Source organism: Gymnoscopelus microlampas (genome assembly GCF_963454915.1).
Source record: "Gymnoscopelus microlampas genome assembly, chromosome: 15".
Lineage (NCBI taxonomy): Eukaryota > Metazoa > Chordata > Actinopteri > Myctophiformes > Myctophidae > Gymnoscopelus > Gymnoscopelus microlampas.
Window position 1 is genome coordinate 15131531 of NC_139952.1, and position 26940 is coordinate 15158470.

At 41.9% G+C, this 26940-nt stretch overlaps 1 protein-coding gene across 1 annotated transcript; it reads right to left on the reverse strand.

The window, feature by feature from the left end:
• Positions 1-26913, reverse strand: kiaa0319l (KIAA0319-like). The gene is made up of 24 exons (XM_084081408.1): positions 26768-26913; positions 23385-23555; positions 22525-22656; positions 19958-20226; positions 19043-19144; positions 17774-18041; positions 15551-15652; positions 15113-15204; positions 14853-14940; positions 14271-14363; positions 12583-12715; positions 12268-12373; positions 11731-11853; positions 11021-11144; positions 9459-9591; positions 9047-9195; positions 8092-8243; positions 5890-6028; positions 4333-4492; positions 3868-4010; positions 2335-2457; positions 2005-2095; positions 1618-1709; positions 1-1112 (listed from the first exon to the last, which is right to left on the reverse strand). The coding sequence occupies exons 3-24, from the start codon at positions 22634-22636 to the stop codon at positions 916-918; spliced, it is 2991 nt and encodes a 996-aa protein (XP_083937534.1). The 5' UTR covers positions 22637-22656; positions 23385-23555; positions 26768-26913; the 3' UTR covers positions 1-915.
• Between the last annotated feature and the right edge of the window lie 27 nt (positions 26914-26940).

A 26940-nucleotide genomic window follows, 5' to 3' on the forward strand; every position in this document is an offset into this window, starting at 1 on the left:
ACTGCTATTTTGCCTTTCTCACATTTACATGTTGCCACCAACACTGTCCGACATCACACCATGCCAATAAACCATGCTATCTAACAAACAATGCAATCTCATTTCAATCAACAACAACCCGCCTACATTCATACCCAATACTTCTCTTGCCTCAATCACATTACTCAACACTACTACTTCCTTGCACACTACATGTACACACCTACACAGTGCGACGTCGCGCGGACGCTAGATGTGAGGGCCGCGCAGCGGCCCGAACTTCTAGTCAATATAATAGCTGACCATTGGTAGATACTTGGCAGTGTTTGGTAGCATCGGTCTAACCTGGGACAAGTGTGAATACGGTGCAGTGTGTGTGTATGTGCGCACATACTTGCGTGTCTCAGTGAACCAATGTGAGTGTGTGAAGTGGGCTCAACTGCCGTTGGTTATCGTGTCAGTTGAGTTTTTTTCTTCTCTTCTTAACAAGAGAAAGTATTAGATATACTAGTCTTCTCTCGCAGTTACCGACTGATGATGTCACCCGTCAGTGAGAGGTATGTTTCATCCTCATTGTCGCCATGTTACACAGGGCTCTAACATTGTATTTCATCACCATTCATTCCACATAAATGACACATATTTCATCAAGAAATTATGCAGTTTTCTCCTCTATAGTGGCTCAGTGTGGGTGCAGGGACATGTATTTTTTCTGACAATGGGATGCGATTACAACATGTATCCAGCATGTTCTTCCTCTCTCTCTCTCCTCCTAAATCCAAGTGTCACAAACAGTGTCTTTAGTGGGCGAGTGGCATGATGTTGCATGTAGAAAAACAGCACAAGAACGAGGGACAAATAGATGGGAGGAGTGGAGTCAGAGGAGTAAGTGCATGTGCAGGAGGAGGCTTTAGGGGGCTTCCCGTTCCTCAGTTGCTATAGCAGCTCTTCTCTTTGCTTCTTGTTTCTCGGTGGACCCTGTCCGTTCCTCAGGGAGCCATTCTGGGGTCTCAGAAGCTGACCTCGCTCCCGCTCCGTCCATGGGACCCCTCCCTGCCCATCGTCACTGTCCAGGTCCGAGTCTGAATGCATGAGGGCAGAAGAGGAGGGGGCGGGGGACGCCTTAACACGGCCTGGTGAGGGGTTGGAAAGAGCAGGAGAAGCAAAGGATAGAAAAGAATAATATTAAACTTAATCTGTTTAGTACCTTCATATTAATAATACTAATTCATACACTACTGGATGCAGAGCAAAGTGCCCACGCAGTACTATGACAGATACTATAAACATGAAAAACAGAATGATAACACGATACAATATAACAAACAATGCTAAAGGTAGGTAAGTGCTTTTCTTTGGTTAAAATACGTATAAACTAAATAAACTATATTCTGATAGTACTCATTGCTATAGAATGTCTGTTCAGTAACAGGAGTCTCCATGTCTCTCCAGCTCTTTATCAAACAGAAAATGCATTTTCAATCAGGATAGAGAACTACAGATTAAACATGTGAAATTGGAAGTGATGATGACACAAAGAAATGAGCAGACAAAATTGGAACTGGAACACTATAAAAATGAGACATATCATCTGACTTGATGTCACATATCATTCGTGTAAGTGTGTGTGTGTCTCACCAGATCTAGGCGGTTGCAGCTCCAGACTATCTTGTTCGTCAGCCTCCAGCATTTTGTAACGACTTTTACTTCTGCGTACTCTACTCTTACGCCTGTTAACAAATATATGGGTTAACTGTGTGGACATTGGACAGTATGACCCCCTTATTATTTACAGATATTCTAAACGCCAAGATAAAGTGGTGGGTAACATTCATATACAGTACACCAAAACCTACCTTATATACGTTTAATTGAATACAACAGAAATAGACCGTATAAGCCACGTCATATTTCATATAAAGCGCAATGGTGGTGTGGCAGCTCAACATTAATTACAACATTTGCACAACACTTAACAATGTTTCAAAACGTAATGCCAATCTAATTATTAAGTATCACACTCACCTGCGACAGCAGCACACCATTCCCCAGACAACTGTGGCTATCGCAACAACAATCATGAAGGATGCTATCGTCACATAGAGTACACTCCACTCTGAAAAGAAAAACAAAACATTATTGGCCTAGGGGTGGTAACCACATGGCTCCTCCAAAACACATGGAATCACCTGCCGATTCTTTTAACATGCCAGTCAGGAGCCTCACCAGGAGGATGAAGCACATGGTGAGAAACACCATGTTCCTTACATTTCAACACCCCTGTTGTCAGGAGCAAAGCAACTCTCAGACTAATGTTGCTAAATATGGGACACAGATTTTATTGTATCTTCTCACCACAGTTGCTCTCTCCATCTCCCAGCTGTGACGTGATGAAGTTCTCCATCCAGAATGGGTGACAGACACAGCGCCGTGTGAAGGAGTCACACTCGCCATGGCCGGAGCAGTTTAACTGGCAAACTGAGGACACACAGGGAGAGAGAAGAAATGAGGGATGGAACACAAGTTCAGTTGTGTGGCAGTAAAACAGCTTATCTAACCACTTGAACCCCCTATCTGAGGGTAACATTTGGTGACAACAGCAGATCTACGATTTTGTGATGCACTGTGCGCTTGTAGATCTGCTATTTTTAGTCGAGTGAAAACAGGAGGGTTGAATATCTAACATAGTAAAAACCCTAAAAGGATTCCGTGAAGATGAATTACAATGCAGCTCACAAGAGAATAAAAACATTAAATGATATCATGGCCTGTGGTAGACCAATATCTGCCACTACTACTACAATGACTACTGAAATGAATGTTACACAGTATGGCTTTAAAGGGATTCTAGGCAACATTAAGCCTAAATTTAAAAAATATTTATATATATATATATATATATATATATATATATATATATATATTGCATTTTCCCCCCTCTATCAGCCACTATATAATGATGCTGGGGTGTTTTCCTGCATTGAAACACAGTCCTCTTTCTGAAATACATATTTTCCCTACTGTTTATGTTTTGACATCTGGGTGTCCGGGACGTAAATGAAACGCACGCATGTGCGCGTCCGTGCGAGTCCGTGTCCGTGTGAACTGTTCGAGTGAAACCGAATGGAATCGAGTGCAGCCAACAAAAACGGAACGAGCCGCCATTGTTTTCTGTGGGCAGTTTTTACTTTTGGTTTTAAAACGCTCTCAAACTTCTTTTTTGAGGCACGGAATTTACTTTTAAGATATCCTTTGGATAGAATGTAGTTGTTTAACTTCATATATGTGGTCAATTAATCATGACAGAGCCTATTTAAAAATAAAAATTCAGAGAACCGGCAGGGGCGGGCAGTGACACGTATTTATCCGAATAAAGCAACCTATTTTCGGCATTTCCCCTTCTAAAGTCCCCCTGTGTCATATTGACTGGGGATGGGGAAAAGGAGCTGCTGATTGGCTGAAGGGGATTGAACTGCTGATTGGCTGAAGGGGTTGTCAGTCAACGGTACTAACTGTTTGACAACCGTTTTTTTCTTTTATTGATCTCTGAACTTGCCTAGAATCCCTTTAAGAAAGAGGAGAGAACCAACAAGAGGGCAAGAGTGTGAGAGAGAAAAGTGGAAGAAGAGGTCATGAAACAACTTGCAGTTACAGTCTAAAAGTCCTGACATTTGAGAATTAGAAAAATTACAATGAGCTTTTGTCACAACTTGACCACCCACATAAGCAAAACAGAAGATATCCAAGTTATCGGTTTGACTGGTTTGTGTGACAAAGTAAAGTGAAATTGTAACTTAGCATTGATATAGCACGTTAATTCACACCCATAGTATCACTTCTCTTTATCTAGTGTGTTGAATCTGGCAAGAAGCTACAATCAATACTCACTGACTGTGTCCACCCGTCTAGCTTTGAAGATGAGGAAGTCGTTCTTTTGTTTGCGCAACTTGTTTCGCAGCCCCATTGCAACACTTCGACCGGACAGGGGAGGGCGCCCTGGGCCTCCTGAGACCAGGAAGACCAAACGAGTACTGAGCAAAGAAGGAAGAGATTAACATCAATAACTGATACCTCCAGAAACCGTATGGACACAGACACCTGATCCCCTGCTTGAAAGACGTTTGGAACATTTCTGGTTCATCAAGACAATAGAGCGTTAGTAACAGCCACGTCAGCCAGTATTTAGAATTAGAATTGCCACAGATGTATGGATTATGTTTGTACACTCAAAGGAATGATACAGCAGAGTGGAACAACAGGAGGAAGTCTAACTAACCCCTCAAGCCCTATTCTAAAAATAGTTTTCTGAAAACAAAATGAACACAGGGTTAATGGGGTTAAAGAGCAGCTCACCTGTGCTCGTTGAAGGCACTGATCTCTCGCACTATGATGTCACTGTCGAGAACTCCCAGCAGGACCCCGACCTGACGCAGAAGCATGTCCCGCTGCCGGTGGGTTAACTGGGACACAGACACCTCCAGCACCAACTCTACCAGGTCATGCTCCCATGTGTCTGGAAGAGGATTGATTGATTGATTGATTGATTTATTATTGAATACTTTATTAACAGTTTGCAAAACGTACAGATGTGCAGTATTACAATCATGCTAAAAGCATAACACAAGAAGCCTTGAGGGCTTGTTTCCATTGTGGTCCTGTGTATTCAATTCATCAAGACATATAAAGACATACAATACTATACAATAAATCATCAATACTAGGAGCTAGTCGAGCGACCAAAGTATATTTACAGAAAAACAGTCGGGGGGTCATTTCTTTTGGCTAGTCTAGGTCCAGTTGCAGGAGAGGTGAGAGGGGAAAAGGAGGAGGGGAAAGGAATGGTGGAGGGATAGAGGAGAGTTGGATTAAGGAAGTGGAGGTAAAGGAAGAGAGAAGAGGGGGTTTAACAGCAATGAGAAAGGCAACAACGTAAGGGGAGAGAGAATTAATAAAATTATCTAAAAAAAGGGTCAAATTGAGGCATCCCTCCACCGATTTAAGAGATAGGCTTGAGCCATGAGTGAGGTATTATATACTTCCTGTCACATGTGTACATCAAACAGTATGTTGCATTGTGACCTGGTGTGTGTACACCATATGGTGTGTGTGTGTGTGTGTGTGTGTGTGTGTGTGTGTGTGTGTGTGTGTGTGTGTGTGTGTGTGTGTGTGTGTGTGTGTGTGTGTGTGTGTGTGTGTGTGTGTGTGTGTGTGTGTGTGTGTATACCTGATTTCATCTAGTTTAAAGTGGTCTCCATATATGGGTATGTTACGTTTGTGACGCCCACTGTCTACCGTTTTAAAGTGAGTCTCCATAATAGGTATGTTACGTTTGTGACGCCCACCATCAACTGTCCGGCCAACCACAACGCAATGTTAATGTAGTTGCATGCATGTCAGAATTTGTATGGATGCAAGTGCATAAACAGAGCAGATTTACACAACAATGTGTGGCATAGTATTGTAATCGCTCCGGTCTGTCATCTAGGAACATAATATTTATATCAAGAACAGATGGGCGCATTTTCATGAAACGTGAAATGATCAAGAATGATCATATGAATATATGTTGGGTAGAGTGAATGGAGAAGGAAAGATGAAGGACACATGGGATAGATTTTGGACATATATGAACCTTCTCTGATATTGGGATTGCTAGACAGCATTTATTTTGTATTTTGTTTTTTATTTCTTGGAATGGCTGTACTGTTGTTTTATGCTGTATGCTGTTTTGTACCACTGAAGTTACATTTTGTACCATATTGAAAAACAAATAAACATTTGAATTACAAAAAAAAAGAATGATCAATAGACGTGCCCCAGAGGTGAGACTACATTCAATATCTGTGTGTGTGTGTGTGTGTGTGTGTGTGTGTGTGTGTGTGTGTGTGTGTGTGTGTGTTTTTCCAGTACCTGGTTTGACCTCCACTGTGCCTCTGTCACCACTGGTCTGTCCTTTGCTGTCAGTAACAGTGAGTGAAAAGCTGTACTTCCCCTCCACAAGGTTACTAAGAAACAGCACCGCTTGGTGGTCAGAGTTGTTCAACACATCCTGAAGAAGCAAATGTCAGGTATTCATTAAAACCTTAGCATTTTTTTGTGTATATTTGAAGGGGGGGAGGGGGGGGGGGACTATGAAACGATCTGTGTGCAAGTGTGAGTGAGGGCCTTCGTTCGTCTGACACACTGTAATGCTGACTTTGTGTCACTTGTCAAGTCAAGGAAGATCTAATCAACAAGGCACAGATGAATTTAACTGTTGAAACAGGGAAACAATTATATCACCAACAAAGTTAAGATGTGGGGAAACCCCAGAGGGAAAGATACTGAGTAACAGGTCTTGTTTCATCATAGACTTCCTTGTTTAAGATGACAATGTCAGTTTGTTTTTACACAAGGTTGCTGAATTGTATATTTACATACCTGCGTTTTTATTTACATGGTGACATGTTGATCATGTACTGTTGGCCAGAAACTCTACCACTTTATTGAGCACTTTATTTTTTATGCAGCTTTTATTCTTTTATTTAGTATTTGATTTCAGGATTGGGAAGATCAACGTGAGACCACTGCTGTTCTCCCAGTAGAGTGTTAGACGGTCTGCCAGCCTGCAGATGGATATTTATTATTTCTGTTCGTCCCAAATACATATTTTATCATACCATATGCCTAGTCTCATGTGCTTATAGACACCTCTCACGCAATCACTACGTACTGTACCCGCTATATTCATCTAACATGGGAACAGTCACATGATAGGAGGGCAAAGTGGGACCGCTCTTTCACTGCCTATGCCGCAATTATGTATATTCTTTACCCAGCTAGGCAACCCAGCCTGGTAGAGATATGCACTCAGCAAAGTGCCCCTCTCAAGTTCATGCTGCATTTCCTTGTAATCCATGTAAATCTTCTGAAGGAGGAAGAGGTGGTTCAAATTAATTCTCAGAATGTGACACAACCAGTTTTTCCTCTCCAAAACTCTTCGTAACCAGTAAATCAACTTCAACTTCAATTGTCCCCAGAGGGCAATTGGTTTTGCAGCAAGACAATACATAAATACAAAATTGTGGCCTATTTGGATTTTTTAAAATTAGATTCTGTTATTGAGGTTTTAATTGTAATCAGCCTAGTATTTATGTTTTAATGACAGCAGTATTTAAAAACAGTGATCATGACTCAAAAAACAATAAACTGATTTAGCCCTTGTGTCCGAAATGACACACCACATCACTACTCAAATCATTTGGTTGGAAAACATTTATTTTTGTCAAATATTCAAAGGATGTTTACATTAACACTAGCAGTAAAATTTAAAATTAACTCAATTTCTGAATATTGCTGGACTCATCCATGTTCAATTTGCGACTATTCAAAACAATGTGCAGGCGTGCTCTCTCTTCTCTACAACAGTTTCTTTTATCCAGTACCTGTTGTAATTTTATTTGGATGCGCGTGGAGTCTCTTGGACTACCACTCAGCAACGTACCAGGGAATGGGACTAAGTGCCGCCTTTGGCTTTGGTGTAAAGAAATATGAGGCTAACAGTGTCAAGCCTTGAACTGGACTACAGCACACCCCATGTAACAATGAAGCTCATATGAGTTATGTTATTATGGGTCATGTTATCATGGGTTATGTTTCACTGGCTCTCAGCGCAGGTCCAACTACTGTTTGCCGTCTATTGTACCATGCAGGTAACTGCATTCACCCGGTGTCTTGGGTCTAAATTAGTCCCCATTTAGACAGCTACAGTAGAATGACCCCAGCACTTTACTAGATTTCTAGGACTGGAACTGAGAATACTAGATCCAGGCTATTCTGATACATTGAACTCATTGATGCCGAGCTAGTTGCTTGATAAGATTGGCTGAATTAATGTGAAAAGAATACCGATTTCTTCATGTTGCCAATGTGGTCCTTAAATATGGTAGATTTTTGGTCTATAAAATTGGTTCATATTTAACAGATATAACAGTATTAAGCTTCATTTATGCTGCGTTGCACACAGAAAATAGCAGACCTACAAGCTCATAACGTGCCCTTATATTAACGAACGGTCTAACTAGCAGTCACCCCCTGTATTGGGGTTAAATGGGGTGTTAGAACCAGTCTCACCCCTGCAGCAGGACTGTTGTCATCCCTGGTCCACAGGTAGCTGACTCCACCCTTGTCATCTGTGGAGTGAGAGCCATCTAGAGTTGCCGTCTTCAGGGGCAGAGAGATGGACACGCTGGACAGGACGTGGGCCACAGGGGGCTGGTCTAGCTCTGGTGAAAAACAACATAACATGGACCATGATTCAACACCACATGGACCATGATTGTTATTGTTGAATTCTTTAACATGCACATTTATACTTTTCCATTTGTTTTTGTTTCTTGTAGCTAGATTAAGCATAATGGGTAAATTATCCAGGCAGGCATGAAACAAAAATTTGTGGTGGAGCACATACTATACAGTATAGTAGTAGCAGTTTTTTTTTTAACCTTTAAAACCTCTTCAGAAGATATTTAGTGTTTAACGAAAAAAGGAGTGGGCCTAGTATAAAGCCCTGAGGGACTCCTGTCAACTAAGTATGTAGGGTTTAAGTTGTTAATGTAGCTGGGCAAATGCAACACACTGACAACAAGTGACAGGAGGTCGTAGTTTAAGAAGTTACATTGTTTAAAGAATGTTCACTCAGTCTATTTGCGTAAATGGAGCAGTAAGCTGGTTGTGTGCCTGCTATGTCCTCCAGGCTCCTCAGTCTGTTTCTGTTCTTAACACCACTCACTGTCTGTCTAAATCCAGCTCTTCTGTGCTTTGTATATTAGTCAAGCATTTGAAGCAGTTCCTGCAGGAACACACTTAAAGCCAATTCTCTTCTCTCTCTTTTTGTTTTTTTTATACTAACCACTTGAACCCCGAGCATCCCTATTTTGGGGGAACATTCACCGGAAATAGCCGATCTACAAGCTGAAATAGATACGTACAATAGCCACTACACATGTTTCCTCTAAACAACTTCATGAAATTGAACACCTTTGCATCGATATTTGAATTCAGGAGGATAAACAACACACATACACACCTTCTCGGACAATGACCGTGACCACGTCGATGCTCTGCAGCTTCCTGTCATCCGTTACGGTCAGAGTGAACTCGTACATGCCCACCTGGAGACCTGTCACCGTGGCAACGGCACTATCTGCATTTTCAACCTTCACACCACCTGGGCCCCTTATGGAGAGAGAAAGAGGGAGAGAGAAACAAAGGAAAAATGAAACCAAACCATGACCTTGATACCACTGCTAATTCAGACAGCACACAGAGTATGTATTTCTTTAAATCACATTTGAATCCCATCATTTCTCATTTTCCACATTATCTAGTACGTGTACCGAGGAACCGGCAGAGATTCGAGTCATTCCTTGACCAACAGCAAGGCAGAAAAGGACAGTGTTGTCAGCATTGGTGTGTATGTGTCTGTCTGTCTGACTTACTTGCTCTGTTTCCAGTGGTAGGTGGCAATCTTCTGGTCATCGCTGCTCTTGCTGCCGTCCAGTGTGGTTCGGTCTACTGGCAGAGTCAACTCCTTCTCTGGCCCTGCATGTGCTACTGGGGGTTTATTGTTCTCTGGTGGGGGAGGAAAGGGGGGGGGGTCGGGGAATTGGGTTTTATTTGAGTCAATGACAAATGTTTAAAGCCCCCATCAATATCATTATAGGCAAAGATTTTCAAAAGATTCCATACATTTAAGAAATAGCGAAAATTGCTGATATACAAGCTCACAACGCATGGGATAGTGTCATTTTGTGAGCTTGTAGATTGGCATTTCTTGCTATTTGTCATACAACTAAGTATATAGCGCTTAAGTGGTTAATACAAACACTGATGCGGTTTTCATTCACTTCACAGATGGGTGTTCAAATAAAAACCTTTCAAGCATGTGCCGGCAAACAAATACATTTCCTATTTGTTGTATTAGCAATGTCGTCTCCATTAAAAGGTTAAATAAACAGAATAACTCATCAGGGGGCGCCGCTGGCCTAGTGGTCCGAGCGCATACTAAATAATAGGCTCTAATGCAGCCTGACAGCGAGTCGTGGGTTTGATTGCCAATCCCGACGACCTTTGCTGCGTGTCATTCCCCGTCTCTCTCTCCCTGTTTCCTATCTCTCTACACCATGTACTATAAATAAAGGCAGAAAACCCCAAAAAATATCTTTAGAATAACTCATCAGAGCCACAGCATATAAGAGGAGGGGTTAAAAGAGGAGGTCAAACTGTTATATTTTACATACTGTATCACTTTTTATCAGTAGTGACTGAATGAAATGGCTACTGGTGTCAGGGTTGATGTGTATTAAACTTTTACTGGTTAGGTCACATCAAATCGTGAGATATGAGAGATATGTGGTTAATACAAACACTGATGCCGTTTTCATTCCGATGCTATTCCTGAAATGGGTCATGTGGGTTCACTTTACAGGTTGACGTGTGTTCAAATGAAAACCTTTCAAACATGCCGGCACACAAATACATTTCCCATGTGTTGTATTACCAACGTCATCTTCACTAAAGGTTGAACAAACAGTAACTGAGATAAATGGCACCTGTGCTACTATTGACATTAGCTCTATGAATTTTAGAAGATTATGCGAGAACCAGCCTGCCAACTACAATACTGCACTGATGTGTTATATTTCATCCATCCTGTGTATTTGTAGACTATACAGTATGCTTATATAGAGAAATGGTAAAGAACCAATACCTGGTATAAATTATACAACTTTTAATCAGAGAGAATGTCAAATATAAGCACAGCAGTTTCAGAATGTCGCTTTCTGTCATAAAACAGTGTCTAACTAGGAATATCAAGGGAGACGAATTTCATTATGGGTGAAAATCTTAAAGAAAAATCGAAATAGCCGATCTGCAAGTTCACAAAGCATCACAATGAGCTTGTAAATCGACTATCTTCATATTCAGTGTACGGTTAATTATAAAGGGCTTAAGTGGTTAACGTAGCTGATCCATAGAGCCATAGAACACGTGTTTTCACCTGGTTGCACGATGACAGTGACCTGGGCAGTGTCTTGCTGCATGGCTGAGTCTGTCACAGTCAGCTGGAAGGTGTAGTCTCCCTCCTGCATGGCAGACAGCTGAAGGGAAGAGGTCCGCACACCCTGAAAGTAAAATAAGTTAGCCAGCATTCTCACAAAAGAACAACAACACTCCTTTTCGCAAGAAGTCATGGAAGAACTTGGAATCTCAAATAGACAAGAATGTGAGTCGAGTGTAAAGCAGAATTAAGCCTAATTTATGCCTAGTTGGGCACGGGTGTCACACGCTGAAAATATCTACAAACTCACAGCGCATTGCGCTATGCTTTGTTGTTGTTGTATGTAACAACCAGATAAGACAAAGACTATTTATTCGGTTCTCCTGCAAATACATTGTTTTTGCATTTCAGGAAAGGCATATTCATTCCGTTTTCAACATCCGAAGACAGAGCATTATTTTCGTGCCTGTCATGAACAGCCTTAAAACACTCCCATGCACACAAATATCAATAGACTTAAGTGTAAATGTAATGTAATGTGTAACTCAGTTACAAATGGGTAACTTACAGATCCATTTTGCTACAGTTGTACAGTCTAAGAGTTAAATTAACATTCAGGACAGGACAATAAATCAATTTAGTGTTGGCTATACTGTATACTATTCCAGGATGATTTCCCTCCCACCACAGCATCTTGTCATAGTTCTCACCTGCATCTCCACCACCTTGCCTTTGCTCTCAGGGCTGAGGGACCATTCGTAGGCCAGGGATCCATGGTCATCTGTGCTCTGGTTGCCATTCAGAGTGACGATATTACGTGGCAATGTGATGACCTGTTGCAAAACATAGGTTTTTATTTAGATTGTGGATGTTTTTATTTAGCTTGTGAGCATAAGGGTTTATGTACATGAGATAACCAAGAAGTGGGGCTTTGAGCTGTATATTTATTGCTGCATAAGTGAAAAACCCAAGGGCAGGAGCCTATCTCCTGTTTATATGCGTGAGGCACACTCACATGCTCCAATATATTTCAAAGACAATGTTCAGAGTCTGGACTCTTGGACCTGACGAAGAGAGCCCAGGCTTGAGACAATGTCATTAAAATGTATTGAGTGAGTGCGCAGGTTCCATTCTTTTTCATGATCCTATCTTAATCCAGCATCCCAACAAGTGGCTATTCTATCAGCCTTTCATGGAATACAAAGACTGAAGTGATTAGATAGAATAATAAAGGAGGTGGATGTAACCTGGTTGGGCCCAGCGTTGGCCACGGGCGGGTAGTCTGTAGCCTTGCTGACTGACAGGCTGGCCTGGGTAGAGCTCTGGTTTCCATCGGAGTCTGTCACTGTCAGACTGGACCATACAGGAAGAGAAAGACACATAGCATATTAGCTATCAAAAAATAATGGACACATATCAATCACATAATGGACAGACAATATTATTAACCATGTGAATCATATTCTGGGCATGTCATAATAGGCAAATGATGAGAAAATAGGCGAATTGCATTGATGTCTATCAGAATTAGGCAATATAGTATAGTACATGTTCATCTGTACCTGAATGTGTAGTTTCCAGGCACTAGGTTAGTGAGGGTGAGGAGTACAGTGTCTGCAGATACTTTCTCCTCTCTCAGAGGTCCCTTCACCTCCTCCCAGTGCCATGCCACAATCTTGTCATCATCAGTACTCTCTGAGGATAGGAGGAGACAGCGATTGAAGATATTAAAATGAGTACAGGAAATGTGAAGTCGGATATACGCACTGATCAGCAGGGGTCTTTAGGAAACAGGTCCTTAGGCCCCTGTTTTGTGCTGCTAACCATCAACTCAGACCAAAGTTATGAAAAATGTAACAATGTTACGATCAAAGAATTAGTTCATAAATGATATCCAAAAACAATATTAACCTTTATCTTTCAAAGCTTGGATAATATGAAAATAAGTACATCCAAAGTATTCAGTATCATAATATCCAAAGTTATTTCAGATTTGAAAATAATAATCCCCCCCATTATTTGAAAAAAAACGTCTAGAAAATTAATAAAAATGATCATGAACTCTTTAATGTCAGAGAAACCGTCTCAGGTAGCCTCATTTAGAGCCCATATTCACATGGCGGCCTTTTCAAGGGCGCCGATACCGTGGGTGCCTCGGGGCTGAAGCACCCACCTGAAATGAGGAGCACCCACTGGGTGCTGGTCCCAAAAAAAAAAAAAAAAAAAAAAAAAAAAAATATATATATATATATTTTTTCAAAATCAGTAGTGGTGGGTGCCCGGATTTACAGTACCATAACCATTACAGTAGCTACTAGCTGTCTAACTCGGAGATCCACTCATTGGTGGGGGGGCGCCGCGCGCGAGTATGAGGGGGGGGGTGCACGCGCTCATACTCGCAGTCAACGCGCAGCCGCTCGTACTTGCAGCGCGCTCCCATTTGTTTACGTTTTGCCGGCTCTAGACAGTCTTCACCTAGCAGGTAAATTAACACAAAGTTCACAAACTAAGAGAGAGAGGCTTGCCTTTACTGCACTAATAGCAAGATGAAGCCACCAGCACCTTCAGCAAAGAAGAGATTCACCCAGCAGAAACTACATTTCTTCAAACCCGCCGAGCACAGTCAGATCCGCCGCGGCGAGCAGCAGCGGTAGCCGTGCCCGTGACCCGGCCAACAGTGAGGAGGAGGAGGAGGAGGAAGCGGAGGATTATAGGATAGCACAGCCAGCTCCGCTGCTGGTGGTGGTCGTGGTCGGTAAAGTCATGAGTGAGTCTGAGTTGACATTCATTGTTGTAAAATCATACCAGTACCTCTGTACTATTGGCAAACTGTTAATAAAGTACCCAAAGAAAAAGAATGCCTTTTCTTTCGGCCGCGGGTGGGGGGGCGGGGGAGTTTTAACATACTCAGTTCAGAGTAAATTTTGTGTACTGAATAAACCGAATTAACCGAAATAAAGTTACAAAACCCCCCCAAAAAAGTTAATTATCCGACCCAAACCCGCAAACTTTTTCGCGCACGCGCGACGCGCGCGTGTGGCAGGTTGGGCACCCGCAGGTGTTTATAAATATCGGCGCCCTTGGGCCTTTTGCTCTAACGTCATACTCACTCCTGTGGGCGTGGTTTCCCACTCACCTCTCTTCCCAGAGTACGACACAAGAACAATAGGACTGCTGTGTGAATATGGTCAATTACAGTTGGTCTTTGTGTACTTAAGTTATGTTCATTGTGTGTGCAAGGTAGACTCACGGCTGCCATCTATCACAGTGGAGCTGGTTGGCAAGGAGATCTCCTGGAACTTTGGGGAAACCACAGCGACAGGAGGCTTGTTTACCCGTGGCTCTGTCAGGTGGAAAGAAGGACATTAACAGGCTAAGTGAGCTGTATATCAGGTGTTAGTGTGCATGACAGAGTGAAAGAGAGCGTGAGACACAGAGAGAAAAAAGGGGACTGATAGAGAGAGAGTCATTACAAAAATACCTTACAACTGTGTAGGAGCGCAGCTGCTTTACCCTAGCTAAATTGCAGTGTACAGAACAGTCTGCACAGAATAGTGTACAAACAAGCTGTACGTTTGTAGATCTATTTTTGGCAGACAGATTTGGTGTAGAGATAAAAGTTTCCACCAAGCGTGGTGATTTTAATGTAGTGTTTTAGTGCCAGATGGTATAAAAACTGTTTCAGAGGCCTTTCCATCTTCACACAAACAATCAAAAGGGCAACAAGATGAGGAATACACAATAAAATCCTCAGTGTTAATTTATCCATCACTCTCTTGAGTTAAAGTAAACAATAGAGTTTTAATTCTCACTAAATGTGATTGCATCTCACCTGGCTTGACCGTGACATTGACATAGCCCTCGCCATGGGCTCCGTCTCCATCCACCGTCACCTCAAACTCATAGAGGCCAACAGTCAGCTGACAGAGAGAGAGAGATGGGGGAGAGATAAACAAATGATTAAGAGGTGGCATAATTGCACGCACACATTCTAAAGAAGCCAAGTCAAGTTCAACCCAACTTCAGGTGCATGTCTTGTTTGAATGTGAAGAAGATGAATGTAAACTAAAGCCATACTAATCCCAATGGTACCTTGCTGAGTTTGAGTGTCTTGCTGTGTTTTCCTTCCATCTCGCCGCTGTAGTCTTTGGGGTGAGTTATCAGACGCCAGTCATAATGTGTCCCTGTTAAGTGTTACGAGAAAGAAAAATTACCATATATCACTGAATAATGACCTCCTGCTTAGTCTTGCTTTTTGCTCATTTATTTATTTTTTATAAAATGACAAATATACCAATATATAACAGTATGGGCTGAATTGTTATGTAATATGCATGTTTTGACAATAAACACAGTGAACCTGAATATTAACAGTTATATTCTGGTTCAAGGTGTTTATTGTCATTGTTCATCGATATTGTGTTTATTCAAAATAATATGCCTGCATACACATATTAAGTGCATCCTTGTAACATTATACAATATGGACTGTAGGCCAGGTTTCAAAGGACTATCAGAAGTCCATCTTACCTTTCATTGGTTCTGGGACAACAAAGGCATTAAGTTCCACCGAGTTTTTTGGCAGTGTGACCTCCACACTCTCCCCTGCAGACACCACCAACTCCCTCACCGCTGTGGACAAAGTGTACAGGATCCATGAGCTCAGTATGGCAACTAGGGCTGTCAAATATATAATCAAGCCTTGAATAATCGTCGACTTTGGGGGGGAAATGTGCCAACAATTGTAAAAAACACATTTGATTAGTGGGCGTTGCTACCATTCAATGTTTTATAATGTCAATTCAACCAAAGCAATGCACGCTGATGGTCTTTGATACACGGTACACCTCTGTGCGGCCTACATTAGAGTCTGGAACACTTCTGTTGAACTATAGCATGACACAGTGACATTAGTGACAAATCACTATCGGGATCAATGTACCGGTCTGTCCGGCTACATGAGTCATTATTTCATGTCTGAAGGTGTCAGAAGGTGTAACCCAGGTAAAACAATGGGTCACTCAGCAATAGTTTAGCTACAGTTTTCCACCTCTGAGACATGAAATAAATACAAATTACTTTTTGAAAACTTGTTAAACATACATTATGTGCATCAATGTCTATCTATGTAAAATATAATAACAATCAAATATTATCAAGGATCTGCCTGTTTGTATTGACATTTCTCAGCTCAGTTGACAGCCCTAATGGCAACGAGGAGACTGGGACCGATAGAAGAGTAGTGTAAGTCAGTAGTACTGTATACTCACTGTATACTGCATACTGGAGCTCAATCAGTTTACCCAGCAGCATTTGTCTTTGTTTGCTCACCCAAGTTCACCTTAGGTGAACTATACACAGCGTGTGTGCTACACATGTAAGAGTCATGTTTTTATGACGGCAATGGAATCCTTAGATGGTATCACACATGTGAGTGAAACCTTAGAATGTGAGCAGCTCCCAAGGTGCTCAGTATGTAAGCGTGAGCTACTTATTCGCTTAGTCAAACGGCAATGATGTCTTGGCTAAGTGGTTTTAGCATGTTATTATTACTGCAAAAGAGCTACTTCATCATTTGTTATTAAATGGGCCAAATGAGATTTTATCTGTAGAGAGATTAGGTATTGTTTACTCTGCTGTAAGAGATAATTAATTCTTATTGAATTACTTCACAAAATGCCAGATAAACTATAAAACACCCTTTAAGGGAGGAGAAGCACAGTACAATAAATTCTCATTCATTGAAGCACAGCATGTCTCAGCATATTCCTATTGCCTACGCTTTGTTTGGCCATTCACTGACAGCCTCAACACATTTATACGTAAAAAAAATGCAGTCTGAGCAGCCTACTCTAAATTGGTACCTAGAGCACTTTCTAAAAGTTTCTCAAAACCGTGATGTGTGTTTTTTATTTTGCATTTTATGCGTTGTTTGACAGGAAAAGTGGAAGAGAAGATGGGGTTTGACATGTAGTAAAGAGCCTTGGGCCAAATTCAAACCAGGGTCAGCTGGACTTTTAGCCTTATTTATATGGTTTGTGCTCTTACTCGGTGATCGACCGGAGCACCCTTTTCACAGCAATTATTATATCTGAGCATGCTCAAAGCATGCTCAAGGAGAGGATTTAAGAGAAAGGACATCTTCTCTGAAGATTAAACGGCACTATTACATTATCAATTAGAAGTTAATAAATCAAAGAAAAATTATTACTCTGTGTCAATACCAGTGGTGGAAAAAGTACTCAAATGTTATACTTAAGTAAAAGTAGCAATGCCACCATATAAATATACTCTGTTACGAGTAAAAGGCCTGTGTTCAAAATGTTACTTGAGTAAAAGTACAAAGGTATTGGCATCAAAACATACTTAAAGTACCAAAAGTAAAAGTACTACAATTTTGAAAATAGCAGATCTACAAGCTCACAACGCGTCGCGATGCAACGCGTTGTGAGCTTGTAGATCGCCTATTTTCAAATAGACTATGTATAAAATAGAGCTAAAGTGGTTCATTTATGTATTGTAATATAATAATTTATATCCGCAAAGTAACTAGTAACTAAAGTTTTCAAATAATTGTAGTGGAGTTAAAGTACAATATTTGCCTCCGAGATGTAATGGAGTAGAAGTAAACGTATTGAAAATTGAAAATACTCCACTAAAGTAAAAAATACCTCAAAATTGTACTTGAGTACAGTACTTGAGTAAATGTACTTTACACCACTGGTCAGTACTGACATGCATTATCCTTCTTACCAGCCTGTGTTGGAGAAGGGGTGATGATGGGAGCTGCTGGGGTGGTGGTGGTGGTGGTGGTGGTGGTGGTGGGTTTAGTAGCATCACTGCTATTGGTGGACGTAGATTCATCATGGTCAGTGGTTGCCTCTGCAGCCTGTGGGGGGGCTGGTGCTCCATCCTCACTCCCATTGGCCAACTGGCTATGGTTCCTGTTGGAAGACATCTGAGGAAGTGCAAAGGCAGTGGCTACTGCAGTTGGTTGAGCTGAAGCCATCTTGTCACTTCCCTGTTAGAAACAAGAAAATAGTAAACATGTCGTCCCCACCTTTGGTACAGTTAGTGATTGGTGAGTGTATAGGCTACTCTAAGTATTGGGGAAATTGTAGAAACATTTTGTTTTGTTATGGGACAATGAAAAGACAGATCGATGGCATATTTATGTTGCCTGTTCTCCTCAGAATTAGGTGTACAAGTTATATGATAAAATGTCAAAAGTTTGTACACTCCAAAATGTAAGAAGTTCAATAACAGCAAATACAACTTTAAAGAAATGACATAAACACAGAGAGAGAGACCAACAAACACACAGCCTCATAGCAATAGTTTTGCATCACTACACAGCTCAAGTAAATAAATAGGTGGAAGACAAGTATTTTGCCCTTAGCAATCATTCCACCCATTTTGATTAAAAGCACAGAGGAAGGAAGGAAGGAAAGGAGAGGGTGATGAGGGAGATAAGCTTCTCAAAAACTAAAACCTTCAACTGAATCGTACATAGAGAGGTCTCTGTGTTGGAATCAGCTTCTCTGTCCCCACGCATAACCACAACCAGTTGTGCTTGTTTTAGAGTGTTATGATAATAAAACTTGGGTGTCTGTAATACGGGCTGTATGTAGTGCAAGCTCATGGATCTACGCACTCAACCTCTCCTCATAGAGTGTCCATTTTTAGTTTCTAGTGTATGTGCGTATGTATCAGCAATTCAGCATACTTGTCTGTGCATTAACAAAATCTGAGAGGCATACAGTCTGGTGACAAAATTCACATCATGTGAACCCTAGCAGCTACGCGTGGACTGTTTGCACTGTTTGGGTGCTATGTTTGCACAAACGACAAAGCTGGTGGGGAGTGAGGGAGAGAGAGAGTGTTCTGTCTTGATTTGGCTGGCCATAACTTGCAGGTCTCTCCGGTTCACGGTTATGAGGTTGGATAGAAGTGTCCACTTATAGATTAAAAAAAGCTGATGCGCTTGTTTAACATTAATCTGTCTGTTTATTAACAGCTCACCGTGTTGGTATGAGGATGTCCCGTGTGCGTCTCATGTTTTCCAGTGCTTCCTTTTCCTCTCGGTGTTGCCTGGCGAAGCGCTCTGCGCCTTGTGTTAGGGCCCTGTGAGTTCAAGAAATACAGAATGTTATCAAAACAGTATGCAGACCAAATGATCATACCCCTATCAAATCCCTATGAATAAGAATTTTTAATTACTGGAAATTATCTTCAAGCTAAAGTGTTAATGATGCGCTAAAAAGTACTTAACTACTAAAGTAAAGAACAATTCTTCTTTAAAAAGGCTCTAATCAAAGCTTCCAGATAATTCAAACACAGGAACAATTAATAAGTCCCATTTATAATGTCTCCACAACAAAATGAGACCACCATGTCCGCAATGAATTTCTGATCTATCAGCACGAAATGCAAACATAATTAAAAGCTGTTAATTCAAAATAGGCCTAGCAGCAGCTATTAAGTCATTCACTGCCAATGACGTCTTTTGACGGCTGTAAATCAAAAGCCCCCCAATGTCGTCTTTTGGCGTTTTTTTATTTTTTAAATCATTTTTATTGTATTTATTATTTTTTTATTTTGCACACGGAACCAGGAGATAACGTGATCCAAAGATTTACTGCTACATTCACTTCCTGGTTAAAGTATTTGGGAAATATTCTGTATCTCGGCTTCTGTGTTTTACTATGTATTTTTGGCGAGCACAGTGTAACCCTCTGTGATTAGCAACCATCAGGGGATCAATCACACTGGAGATAAATATTCTGTGACTACTTGAAAAGGTAAGAAAAGGTAAGAAAATCGAATCGCTGGCAGTCTGGGCTTTTTTTAGTTTTTGTTCTGGCAGTGGATGAGTTAAGGACAAGGACCATCTCTCCTGTTTGTTGTTGGATAACATTAGCGGCGGTATCCCCGTACCCTGCTGAGCTGCTGAAGGAGACCCAGGGACTCCCGGTGGGGCTGGGGCAGCGAGGTGATCAAGCAGCCGTTCTCGCGGGTGCACTGGAGGAGCACACAGCGCCCTCCCAGGCTCCACACGGCACTGCAGCTGGGGCTCAGACAGCAAGACTCCCAGCAGGTGGCCCCGCCCCTACCGTCCGCCAGGGGCCACCACCCAAGGCCGATGACACTACTCCAGTGGATCCCCAGAACCCCACCTGTCACAGTACAGAGCCCTGCTGACACACCTGGAAAAAGGACAACAATTAGCAACAGCTGCATTTCCTGAGCTTTCCACCATTTTATATTACTAGGGCGATGCCCATTGGGAACACAAACGCCCGTTGGTTGTTGTATTTACTGCAGTACCCATTATCATTGTACTGGAGGCCAGTCTATGACGTCATGCGTTCGGAACACATATCGTTCCGGTTATGCAATACTGTGCACCCGTTGTCAGAGTTACTTAGCAATAAACACACCAAGTTTTAAGTCGATCGATCAGACAGGTCTCATTTATAGATAACCAAAGCAATTAAAATGAAAAGTTCTGGCCCCTTTCAAATTCACATGCACGTGAAGCTTTACAGTAGGACATACCGTACATTGACCAGACACATTCCTATGAATCCCAGTCGAGAGTAACAATTACGGCCAGTGAGCCATGTAAGCCAAGTACACAGCAAAATCCTCAGTGTTAATTTAACAAATGGAACCAAATGGACCCTGACAGGTCCATTTGGTTACACTCTTTGGGTTAATTAACACCAGGGGATTTTACTGTGTAAGCAGCAGAGGAGGGAAGTGAGGCTTTTCCCTGACAAAACAAATCTGTGATTAAAACCCTATGCATACAGTAGTATGTAGTCCTCCCTACACCCCACCCGACCACCCAAGCACATATCACACTCAAACTAATTAAATCACTCTACGGTAAATAATACTTGGCAACTCCAAGTTGGTTGTGTGTGAATCTATGCAGGCAAGTGTGCATACAGTATACATCCATAAAGAATTACTTCACTTTAGATGGAGTTACAGTGTCAGAAGAGCGCAGCTTGCCTTCGGACATCTGGCTAGGCTATCATCCTTTATGAAGGCAGGAACAACAGTTGAAAAATAAATAATTGCTAATAATAATGATCTATCATGTGCAATGGAACTCCTGTGTATACAAGTTCAAGATGGAACTTCATGTACATCAGCAACACAATGTTAGCAGTTTCTGACGACCACAGGGATCCCTGTATCCGTCATATGTTAATGGCTACTGGTTACTCTTGAGAACGGATACTCTGACAAGTACAATGGGTATTGCAAAACAGGTGGGGCGTACATTCACCACTTGCATCGTTCCCGACTTGCGTGACCCAGTGTAGGCTAGTAACAATAAGTTATCTAATAATAATAATATAATAATGTTCCTGTGTCACCAAACTATCCCTCACAAACAGCATTACTACCATGCATGGCTATTGTTGCCACAGCAACAGGACACATGTGACACATTGTAGGATGTAAGATGCCGGTCTTTGTCATTTAAAGCCCCCTCCCCAAAAACACACACACACACACACACACACACACACACACACACACACACACACACACACACACACACACACACACACACACACACACACACACACACACACACACACACACACACACACACACACACACACACACACACACACACACACACACACAATTTGGGGTTCTTTGAGAAAGGATTCTTTGGCCTCTGTTTAGTCATCCCACCCCTTGTCCCCTGCTAGCCCTCCCCCTCTCCCATCACTCTGTTTGACTCACAGAGACCCTATTGTCCCATTTTATATTGTAACACACCAGACCCAGTGGGATTAGGCACTTACATATCTCTCTATCACACACACGCACGCACGCACGCACGCACGCACGCACGCACGCACGCACGCACGCACGCACACACACACACACACACACACACACACACACACACACACACACACACACACACACACACACACACACACACACACACACACACACACACACACACACACACACACACACACACACACACACACACACACACACACACACAACAACACCTTCATGCCTTGGACTCAAATGACAAGTAAACACGCACCAACAATGTAAAACAAATGCTGTAAGAATCTTAAGGATACGGATAATTAGACACGCCCTGAGTAACCAAAGGTCGGGTTTCTATTCAGTTTACACAGGATAGTATTGATGTGGAGCATCATGTGTTCACATTCTAGCATACAGTGACACCTAAAGATTTCTTTTCAAATAATCCATTAGCTGTTTTAATCAAGTCTCCCCGTGTACAATGGTACAAAAGCACCTCACCACATCTCATACTTGTCAGAGAGGTGCTAGGAAAAAGGAAATAACATACATTCTTGGTCAACTAAGGCCAAGCCAATTATCTAATAGACTAATCAACTATGAGAGGGCAGCCCTTGACTAACACAGTAAATCTGTGGTAAAATATAGCTGGACAGATAAGTTACAACATGTCAACTGTTTAATTTTACCTGCGGGAGGGGCCAAGCAGCAGAAGTATGCCAGTGACAGCAAAAAGAGATGAGGCGATTGTGTCCACTGAGGTAGACTCCAGCAGAACAGCCTGTGGTGTGCATTGGACATTTTCCACAAGGATCAAGGACCTGAGAGGAGGACACAATTAAATTGCATCTCAGTGGTGATGGTTATGCTTTGATGTTCATCATGGGGAGAAGTACAATAACACTCAGGTCGGTGGTACGGTAATTCTGCCAATGAGCACAGGGCTCAGACAATAGTTATACTAGCTGCTTCAAGGACAAGCTGAACCATAACAAGACAGGCTGTAACCAAAACAATAGCTATCAGGCCTAGTTGAGACATCTTGGCTGCTACAAGCTACCAAATAACATGTCATATCATAATGTATTATATAAGTACTATAAGTGATGGTAAAATATAAAGGTTGATACAAACATACAACCATAATAACTAATATAGTAAATTGTATAATTCTTCTGCAGCAACAAAAGGAAAATAAAACTGGACTGGACTCTTCTAGGGAAGAGCGTGGAAGGACATGGCCCCAATACTATAACCTTTTTTTAGAGAAAACACTATTCTTATGTGAATGACTAAGTCTGTCACAATGCCATGGCAACACTGACTAGTTTGTAGCTTTTCTCACAACAGTGAGGACGATAACCTCAGCCTCAAGCAAGACAATATTACATCCATCAATCCAGCAAGCCGAGCCAACTAAATCTACAATTGGCTTTTTTAGATATTATAAATTGCTTATAACTGCCTCATATGACTGCTGATGATGATCAAAATACTGGCAATCATCAAACCAAACAAAACACGATGTTCACAGCAGATTTATTTTTACCTTTCTCTGGGGCCGGTGTTGGGGGTGAGATGGCAAAAACAGAGGCGGTGTGAGGACTTAGGTTGGCAGGGAGTTGTAGTAAGGTGAAGGGTGAGCACAGGTCAACACCACAGCGCTGGGGAAGAAATTCACCATGGCCGCCTCCTGAGTCTGAGCAGTTCAGATACCAGTCTGTACAGAGGGAAAGAGAACATTATATTAAGTATATGACACCCAATTTAATGATATACTTTATGGATGAACATATGGGACAAGTCGATGATTTAATAACGGTTGTTATTGTTGACAGACTACAGTCTCTGCTCTGTTCTCATTGTGAGGGTGGGAGAGAGAGTGAGAGAGAAGAAATACAAGCTCTGTGGGAATGAAGCAGCCTTATGCTAGAATTAAATTGCCGTTTACAGAATAGTCTGTGTCTGCTGGCCGTCATAGTGGTTTCTGATCCCTTCAAATCAATTACACAGACAACAAAAACTGTAGCTACAATGTCTATTTTAGAGACTAATATCACATCAACAGCCAATGTGTGAAAATATCACTCAGTATGCTAACTAAACCTTTTGAAAATGGATGCCTTCTTTAACACTTCCCAGTGGAAATGTTACCACTAGTTTGCATGAGCATTTCCTTACCAGATACCATAGTTTGACTCAACTTCAATCAAAGAGTAAGAGAAGAAATGGAGACAAGCAGGTGTGACAGGTGCTGCTCACGTCACACACAGCTCCTCAGTCCAAAGGTCATTGTCATTTCTGCAGCAGTAACGACAGCATTTAAGATCTCCATGGCTCAAGCTCACGGCATCTATTCTCAGAGCAGTAATTATACTGTAGCCTGTGGCAAGGTGAAACATAGTATGCTTCATGTGAATATGCAAATTGTGATGTATTTTGATCAGACTTGGTGGGTGTGCCAGAGAACCGTACAAAGAGAATTCAAGATGTAACCTAGATGAGGCACATTGCATTGTTATTTAACACAATATTACAGTAGAGCTGAACCAAGAATTCACAACAGTGAATGCCAGTTTTCAGAAATGTTGCTCTGTTCCTGTGGGTACAAACGAGACCTAGATGTCAAGATTAAAGAGTTCAATAACACTTTTCAGAACAGTTCAGCAAATGATGAGCTCATAATAGGCTATCGAGGTTGGAGTCAAACAAGAACATTTGGTCATGACTTCAAAAATACTTATTTAGTGAGCCTGCCTTGGACTCCGGGAGGTCCCATAGGTCCCAGGTACGATTCCAGCTCTCAGCAATGTGTCGAAGTCTCCCTGAGCAAGACACATAACCCCTAACTGCTCGCCCCCTCCACGCTCCTCTGTGGGCAGCACTCAGCTGGGTGAAGCTGAAAACTGAAGTTTCCCCGTGGGATATGATAGGTATATTAAAAAAATGTAAAACAAAATACAATTCTGATCAAAATGTAGGCCTAACACTGTTAACTACCTTTTATACAAAAATAGCCAAAAGCACCAAACTACAAGCACATTGCATCGCGACACGTTGTGTGTTTTTACTTTGGCCTATAATCACATGCCCAAAATACGGACGCCAGGTTGCAAGTCTTTAAATGGAAGGTCCATTCAGGGGAGATTTAAATATCAGTAAAGCTGTACAATATGGGTCTGCTGAATGCAAATAGAGGTGAACAGAGGTACTGCACATTTTTCCATCTCAACAATTCTCAAGCACGTTCTTGCAGGAAGCCTGGAAAAAAAGAGAGCAGCCAGGCACATGTCCTAGGACATTCTGTCCAGCAATTTAGCAAAACTGTTGTTTCCACAGTCGACCTGAGAGAGACTTTTTAGGAAAAAAGCAATCTATACTTTCAAGAGCTTGTTATTGTAATCTAAACCAATAATTAGGTCAAATGCAGAGGTGTGTCAAACTGTTGAGAAAGTCAACATAGCCACACAGACAAGATTCACATGCTCTCCAAACAAACCTGCAGTATATGAGTCGTCACTTGGATCCGCATTCCTTTACACAGATATGAGTGCAATCCAACTATCCTCTGTTATCAATAGTTGAATCACAGTCCCAAACACACCTCAGTGACAGCTGTCACCTGTCCAACGGCGCAACAAAACAAGTCACAGGAAAAGAAGACTGAAGAAGACGAGCACGAGCTCAATCACATTTTCCTCCCAGCAAAAGTGACTGGAAGACAGGTTTGCATATGTAAGTAATGTGCAACGTGCCCCGTGGCCAGTGGTGATTTTGGTTTGTGTTTACAGCTGCAGAGAACAGGTGGTTCAACCACACACTCTCTCTCACACCTTACAGTAACCTGGGCTGATGACAGCTGACAGCTGATGACAGGGTTTTCAAATGCATATCTTTCCCAAGTCCCCAAATGAATGACCAAGTCCATAGCCTCCGGAACAATTTCCTCTCCGTTTCTTCCCCCTCTTTTCTTCCAGTCACTGAGTCGACTAATCAAAAGCACACAGTCAGTGCTCTGTTGGTTTGTAGGCAGACAGGTCTGTGGAGGGCTCTCTCAAATTACACAATGCTACCCCCACAGTCAGTCCATCTGGCTCTGTGTGGCCCGTCCCCCGGTGGCTAGTGTATTCAACCTAGTGTATTCCAAATAAAGCCCCTGTGACATGAAATCTCTCATTATAATATGTAATGGAAACCACAATTATTTGTCAAATAATTTCATATGTCAAAATCCTAGATGCTTAAATGCTTGTTTGGTCACAACAATCAACAAAACCTCAATCTAATTAAAGTTGTGAGAAGCAATTCCATTGTGCTTCAGCAGTGAAGATAGGCTATACTAGCCTACTGTAAGACCCTCCATCTCATTCAAAATGGAGGGTGGGTTCATACATTATGAAACTCACTAGTCTTGAGGTACAGGGGGGAGATTTTAAACGCTCATAGATTTCTCTTTGGCTGTGATGCCTGTGAACAGATTAGACCATTACAGACGATACGACATCTCTCTGTAAGCCTGGCTGATGCGACGTGTCGCTTGAGGATCAGTCATTTGGGGCAAGCGACAACATCATGATTCATAGCCTACTACTAGTACATATGAATGAAGCCAAGGTTGCGCATCGAACAGCATAAGGACAACATTTCAACTGAGTGAGGCTGGATCAATCAATATGACACTATATCGATATCCATATTATATATCAGTCATTCATTATGAGCCAACCAATACATCCAGGACAATCCACACGATATACCAACTGTATATTATATAATAACCCGTGTATATTATCGCCCTGACTCTGAGGCTAACAGCTGTTGGCATCGCCAGCTATGCAGATATACGACTCAATGCGCTGTTTACGACGGATCTGAGAGCATGAATTACGGTATAACAGTATCATAACGAAAAGCGTACATGAATGTACTTACTTGCATAAATACACAGCCTCCCAGCGGGTCTTTCTTCATGACCAGCGGCGTTGAGTTATGTTTGTTGTTGATGTGCCATCAGCCCAGCTGATGTGTGTGTGTGTGTGTGTGTGTGTGTGTGTGTGTGTGTGTTGGTGTGTGTGTTGGTGTGTGGTGCGGATTCATTGATGCAC

Coding starts and splice junctions, on each gene's coding strand:
- kiaa0319l (XM_084081408.1), bottom strand. CDS start 22,636: ATGTCCAATGCACACCACAGGCTGTTCTGCTGGAGTCTACCTCAGTGG. Junction 20,227..22,524: donor CTGCTTGGCCCCTCCCGCAG/GTAAAATTAAAC, acceptor TCCTTTTTCCAG/GTGTGTCAGCAGGGCTCTGT. Junction 9,592..11,020: donor CACTGTCATCGTGCAACCAG/GTGAAAACACGT, acceptor CTCCCCCACCAG/AGAACAATAAACCCCCAGTA.